At 33.9% G+C, this 6,980-nt stretch overlaps 1 protein-coding gene across 4 annotated transcripts; it reads right to left on the bottom strand.

Annotated features, from left to right (window-relative positions):
* Positions 1-91: 91 nt before the first annotated feature.
* Positions 92-2,000, bottom strand: LOC121223034 (UDP-glycosyltransferase TURAN). Of its 4 annotated transcripts, XR_005920381.1 has the most exons (7): positions 1,565-2,000; positions 1,340-1,488; positions 1,156-1,245; positions 991-1,058; positions 866-918; positions 673-786; positions 92-135 (listed from the first exon to the last, which is right to left on the bottom strand). XR_005920381.1 is itself a non-coding variant. In XM_041103963.1 (5 exons), the coding sequence occupies exons 2-5, from the start codon at positions 1,348-1,350 to the stop codon at positions 686-688; spliced, it is 246 nt and encodes an 81-aa protein (XP_040959897.1). In that variant the 5' UTR covers positions 1,351-1,488; positions 1,565-1,999; the 3' UTR covers positions 673-685. The 4 variants fall into 4 exon arrangements, 2 of the variants coding, with proteins under 2 accessions (XP_040959897.1, XP_040959896.1); XR_005920382.1 differs by lacking the exons at positions 1,340-1,488; positions 1,565-2,000 and having other exon boundaries at positions 866-929; positions 1,156-1,165; XM_041103963.1 differs by lacking the exons at positions 92-135; positions 991-1,058 and having other exon boundaries at positions 673-777; positions 1,565-1,999.
* Positions 2,001-6,980: the final 4,980 nt, after the last annotated feature.

Genomic DNA, 6,980 nt, shown 5'->3' with positions numbered 1-6,980 from the left:
TATTGCTTTCCACCAGAGATCTCCTTCCAGAGGACCCATTCATCAGCAGAATCATTTTCATCTAGTAGAGCAGCAACTCGTCTATCATACATCACCGCTGCTTCCAATAGAATCCCAAAATCTTCATCTGGTGTCCTGGAAAGATGTTATTCTCGAGAATGAATCACTTAATAGATTTATAAATACTCACCATGCAAAAATAAGCGTGTGCATACTTGAATAAAAGGGAGGCAATGGTTATAATTGAAATTAAATAATCTTAAAATAGGATAGGAGAAACTTCTACAGTGAGCATAACTATACTTCAATAAAATAATAAAAATTGTTGAAAGTGAAATTAAGTGATCTTAAAATAGAACAAAAAATAAACTTCTTCCATAGCAACCAAAACACAAATAATCTCAATCAGAATTTATCAGAAAAAACCATAATAAGTCAGCAACATATTAAAAAAAAAAAAGATATCGTGCAAAAAGTAAGTTTTAAGAACAAAACTTGTCAACATGAGCATTTTTATATTCCATAGACTAACATCTATTAGAATATTCTTTCCATTATCGCTCTTACTGGGTAAAAGTTTAATGAGGCTAGAGCAACTAAGGGTAAAAAGAAAAGCAGAAATATGGAGTGCAAGAAGTACGCAAATAGGGCATTCATAGAGGATGGTCTCACCAGCTTGTACTGCTTACAACAGAGCTGGCCTATTTGGCTTCAACAAGATGTCAGTGTCAACCTGAGTTGTAAATAATGTTTCATTTTGGTCATCTGCCCCAATTCCTGTAGTTGCTGCATGAAGGGTAAAATCAGTCAAAAGTGTTCTTTAAGGCTGCCAATCAAAATAAATTTGATTGTTTACTAGACTTACTAGCAGTTACACAATCTCGAACCCCAAGAGGGTGACAAAGATACCTATTTAATCTGCAAAACAACTAAGTATGGAACTCCATTACAAAATAAATCTTTATGAGAACTCAAGAACATGAATCTCACCTTATGCTTCTCCTGAAGTGAAGTTGGACAAAAAAAACTCACGAGGCTGATCATATAAAACTGTGGCTCTATAAATTTAACCACATGCAATATAATTAGCCATTTTCCCATAACATTTCATCAGAAAATGAAAATAATTAACCAACAATGAGCTGGAAATCTTACCTAATTCCCCAGTTTTGAGCTAATTCATGCTGCATTGCCCCTGTTACACATAGGGAACCATTTGCCATTTGCCCATAACGCTTCTCAAACCTAAGCAGATACTTAAAATTCAAAACCAGATCCATCCATCGCACAGCTCAAGAAATGTCCTTTGACAATACCAAACAGGAGGCTTATAACTTACCAATGATACATTGAGACAAATGGGCTGCTTCTTCCCACAGACAATCCAAGTAAGGTATATCCAAAATTATGCCAATCAACAATGAATGCCGACTTTCTCAATGAGCTCGCCCACTTTACAGCCACTAATGTTGGAACAGAAGGAGGATTCTACACAAATGGATGAAATATCAAGATAGTTTCAGAGGGAAAAAAGGAATTTCTTAAAACAATGAAAGAGCAAGACCTAGCTTTTCGAGCCATCTGAGGGAAGGAGAAGCGCGAGTGAAGGGAGAACAAGCTTGTTTCTTGTAATGCACCGACGATGGGGTGTCAATAATAGGAGAAGTTCCAGGGATGAAGGGGTGTTATGTTGCCACTGGTCACAGTTGTTGGGGGATACTCAATGGTCCAGCTACAGGTGCTGCTGTGGCTGAGCTTGTTCTTGAGGGACGTGCTACCATTGTTGATCTTAGTCGGTTTAGTCCTGCTAGATTTGTTGGGCGTAGGAGGGTTAAAATTTAAGTTGTATTTTCAGACACCATTTTTATGAAGCAAGTAAACGACCATGGGGGGATCAGATTTCCCTTTATTTATTTGTAAATTAAGGCGGAGATAAACACTAGTTTGTTCTAAATCGTCGATGGGAAACCCCTCAATTATGCTTGAGCTTTTCAAGTTATCAAATTCCACCTCTTTTAGCCTCTCTGATATATAGGTATTTTAAAAAGTTTCAAAATTAGTTTCTATTGTTTTTTTTTTACAATTTACTTTTTTGTAAGAGGTGTGGATTAAATTTTAAAAAATTTGTAAATGTTAAAGGTTAAATTGTTTTAAAAATTTTAAAAATCAGTTGATCTACGAATTAGTATAGACTGGTTGAACTGAATTAAAAAAGCAATTGAACTGGTAGTTGAACTAGTTTTTATAAATTTTTAAAATTTTAATGATTTATATGCTTTTAACCAGTTGCACCAATCGTTAAGGGAATCAATTTGTCAAACTAATTTAAAATTGTTTCAACCATTTTTTTAGCTCAGTTCAACGAGTCTGTGTTGGTCCCCTGGTCTTTTACCTCTCAACAGATAATACTTTAATCAGTTCTTCATCCATTTGATTCGATTAGTTGGTCTGGTCTAATTTAGATACCATTGTATTTTGAATTTTTTATATTTTTAAATCATTTTTTTATTTTAAAGAGTTTTTATTTTTTTATTTTAATTTTAAAAAAATTATAAATTTATTTTATATTTTTATTTTTATTTAAAATATAAAAAAAATCTTTTAAAAAATTATGTTCTTTTAGAGGGTAAGAACCAAATTAACAAAAAATTGTAACTATTAAGGACTAAAAGAGTTATTTTACTTTAACTACAAAAAGTAGATGGAGGGACCAAAATTTTTAAATAAAAAATAAAAGAATTTAATATCTCAAAATTAAAATATAAGGATTTTTATAAGAGTATAAATTTTTTTGATAAATTTAAACGAATAATAAATAATATTTAACCTTATAAAAACCAAAACACACTATCTATAAACAAAACAAACCGTCTTTGGATACTTGAGTTTAGATTTTTTGGGGTTTGAAATCAAATTAAGTATTTTGAATTTAAAATTTTTGGGGTCAAGCGAACTTACATAAATTCAAATAATTTATGATAATACAATTCAAATTCAACTATTAAAAAGAGTAGAATCTGTATAGAAGATCTCATTATAATAGAGATTTATATATCAGAATTAAAATTGCTTAACATATTTACTCTCTTTTTTAGTTTTTAAAAAATATTATAAAACTAGAAAAAGAATTGTATTTAAATAAGAGATGAAAAAAAGTATAAAACATAGTATGATAGAATAATTGTATTTTTTTACTGTATATAAGAATTGTACAAGCCTCTGTTTGCATGCTTTATACGATAACTTCCATGAATGAAGACCTAAATGCAAACTAATGAATTAAAGGAATTTATTTCTTACAAATTCTTTGAGGAATGGTTAGGAGTTATGAGCATCCATAGTATATGATTTATAATACTTTTTCTTGGTTAATACAAATAACATACTGCCCTATTGAAAACCAGTTGATAAAACTTTGGTTAAAAGAAAAAGAGTACAATCTGTATTTACTCTCTTAATGGTGACGTCATTTAACATTTTTTAGTTAACGCATTCCAATTCTTTATGTCACCCTTCCAAGTGTCGAAGTTGGTAAAATAGATCAACCAAATTATTATTTGAACCAAATTGTTGGACTTCTATATCACATTTCTTCTCAAGATCATGATTGAAGATTAATTTTGGTGAAATATGTTTTATTTTATCTCCTTTGATGTATCATTCTTTTAATTGAGCTATACATGCTGCATTATATTCGTATAAGATGGTTGACATCTTTTCTTGTCTCACTACATATCTTCTTCCCTAAGTATGGAACGAGAAAAATAAAGGCAACTCTTAAGATAATCCACAAATGGAGCAAGAGAATGAAAGTCTCACTACATCAACAAACCAATGACGCGACAAATGAGATCTTGAGCAACTTAAGGATGAGATGTGAAACATCACAAACAAAGTAAAAGAATTGGCCTCAGGGAACAACGACAGATGGACAACACACTAAAAAGAGGAGATTAACTTGACCAAACATGGGGAGGTTGATACTACTTTTATAGATAACTCTCCCAATGTTTCCTTACTCATTTTTTAACAATTTACCTCCTAGGCCATGACGCCAAATAGGCAGAGAGATGATACAAAAAGTTGACAAAGGAAAACACATCTTAAAAGTAAAGTGCTTGTGGATGAAAAAGGGGAGACCATAAAAGCTAAGATGCATGGAGGCTATAGAGTAAAGGTTGATTGCTCATTCACCACTTTCCAACCATGAGATGCTAGGAAGCTCGCATCACCCCAAAAGGATTTCAAATACTGATCATAGAATCGTACGATGGCGCATCAAACCCTATTAATCACATAGAAATATTTTGAATGAACATATCTCTAAAAATAACTATGCCTCACCAACCTGATAGCCACATGTACCTCGCTAAGCCGACTCTATATACCTTACCAAAGAATTATGCCTTACACTGCACAATCAATGTTATCTACCTTTTCATTTCCTTGTCACATTGATTTCACTTAATCCCATCACAACACCAACCTATATAAACATGACCATCCATAGCCATTAAGGGCACGTGTTTAAGGATCGCTAGGACTCATCAAACCTACTATTTAGATAACATGCAATATAAGATCCAGAAAGAAATCTTGTATATATGTCACTCAAAAACCTACACAGGGGGCATGGAAAACTTCCATTATCTCTAACTTCACCCGTTCTCTACCATCTTCTCTCAAATACTTAAAAATTCTTAGCACAACCACTAAATAACTATCACCAAAAGTTACCTTGAACTCTTTCCATAAATAAATTTAAATTTTATAGGTTTGAATAATTATTATTTATATATATTTCATATATAATGATTGCTTTGCCTTTTAAAAAAATATTAATTGCATTAAAAAACATTTTATATTGATAGTATTTTAAAATTTATTTTACTTTAGAATTTAACATAAAAATTTATTATTTTTATTTCTAATAAATTTTATTATAATTATATAATATTTATAAATATATTTTCATAAATTAAATAATTACATTTATTTATTTTCATTTTAAATCTTATAAAACAATTATATTAATGTATGTTTAGTTATAAATTTGAACATTTTCAAGTTCTAGATAAGCTCCATCTTGATTTGAAACTAGATTGATCTTATTCTCAAATTGTTACAGGTTCAAGTTTTCTCAGACTCGAGTTAATTCAAATTTGGATATTCTCAAGTTCAAAATTTCTTGACTTATATTTTTTTGAAACTCATGCTTTCTCAAATTCAAATTTTATCAGTTGAGGCAAGCAGTCAAGCTCGGGCATTTTACCAAAAAAAGCTCTTTTTTTAAAAAAATTACCGAAATAGGCCTATTATTTAATTATTTACCTGAATGGTCCATTTTCTGGAAAATCGCGTCCACGTCAGCGCGATGTCAGGGGACGCGCCAGGAAATCGCAGCCACGTCAGCGCAATTTGCTGACATGGCAACAAATCACATCCTAGAGGGCGCGATTTGTTGCCACGTCAGCAAATCGTGCTGACGTGGACGCGAGTTCATGCCACATGGCGCAGTCCGGGGGACGCGATTTTGCCGTTTTTCCCACGTTAGGTTTTTTGGGTTTTTAGGGCTTAGGGTTCAGGCTTTTTAGGGTTTTTAGGTCCTGGAAGAAATAATTTCGAGTTGACGTTTCTGATCAAATAGTATAAAATCGCTTCTAGCAGGATGCTATTTGAGAAGAATATGTGAAATCGCGCCCTCGTGGACGCGCTTTTGCTACAGTAGGTCATGGAAGAAATAATTTTTTTTGACGTTTCTGAGCAAATAGTATAAAATCGCTTCTAGCAGGATGCTATTTGAGAAGAATTTGTGAAAATCGTGCCCTCGTGGACACGCTTTTGCTACAGTAGGTCTTGGAAGAAATAATTTTTTTTGACGTTTCTGAGCAAATAGTATAAATCGCTTCTAGCAGGATGCTATTTGAGAAGAATTTGTGAAAATCGCGCCCTCGTGGATGCATTTTTGCTACAATAGCATGTTTGGGCTGAGTCTATAAATTAGGCAGGAAATGTTCTCAAAATGCATAAGTCACAGCAGAAACAATTTAGAGAGGCTAAGAAGGTTAGAGTTTTAAATATGAGTGAACGTATTAGTGTTGTTATTTACTATGATGGTAAGGTTTGCCACACCAAAAATAGTGTTGTTTTTTTGTCGGAGAATACGGTGCGACTGATTTTTAACCAGAAATTCGTAAAAGAATTAGGCGTAAAATTTTCGGAACGACGCCAATGAAAGTTCTGTCTATCACGTATCGATTTTGTTCTTCTATTGATCTGGTGACATATGACTCGTTCGACATAAAATGTGCTCGTAGCTTGGAGGCAATGGTGCAGACTCATCTTGCTAGTGGAGCACCTTATATTGAGTTATATGTACAATTTACATCGCCAACTGATGTCCTTGCGACCAATGTCCGAGATGTATACACGACCCCTAGCCGTCACTCAGTTAGTGGGTTACAAAATACGGAACAACCCGTGTTCGGTAGCGGTGTCAAATGCACATCCCCTGCAAGACACTCTGTCAGTGGATGAGACATGTACGTCGGTGGCTTGATGTTTGATGCTGAAAATACGTACTGGGGAACGGCATCAAGTTCTAGTCGGTGGCAATCTACATCCAATTGGGGACGTTATCAAATGCCCAGAAGAGGGGATGAGTACTCCCTACGACGTCAACCGGTGAGGGGACCTCGTACGCTACAGACGATTGTGGGTTAGAAGATGACTCCGATGTGGATCCACCTCGAAAGCCTGGGCCGGATAGTGCAGAAGTTGGCTTATTTTTTGAACTGGAGCCTATTCCAACAGAACCTGAAGATGCTGAAAGGAGTTCAAATGAAGAAGAAAATCTACGATTCAAAGCATACTCACCTCTAGCCCACATGCATAATGTCGATCTGTCTGCAGATGATGCGTTAGAGTTTCCAGATCTACCACACCGATTGCGTGATCGTATAAGTTCGGGTGTAGATTCC

The sequence above is a fragment of the Gossypium hirsutum genome, chromosome D11, assembly GCF_007990345.1.
Source record: "Gossypium hirsutum isolate 1008001.06 chromosome D11, Gossypium_hirsutum_v2.1, whole genome shotgun sequence".
NCBI classification, from domain to species: Eukaryota; Viridiplantae; Streptophyta; class Magnoliopsida; order Malvales; family Malvaceae; genus Gossypium; species Gossypium hirsutum.
The sequence above is the reverse complement of the archived record's forward strand: the minus strand, read 5'-3'. Positions and strand labels throughout refer to the sequence as shown.

Coding starts and splice junctions, on each gene's coding strand:
- LOC121223034 (XM_041103962.1), bottom strand. Junction 919..1,155: donor GCTCAAAACTGGGGAATTAG/GTAAGATTTCCA, acceptor GTTGTTTTGCAG/ATTAAATAGGTATCTTTGTC. Junction 787..865: donor TCGAGATTGTGTAACTGCTA/GTAAGTCTAGTA, acceptor CCCTTCATGCAG/CAACTACAGGAATTGGGGCA.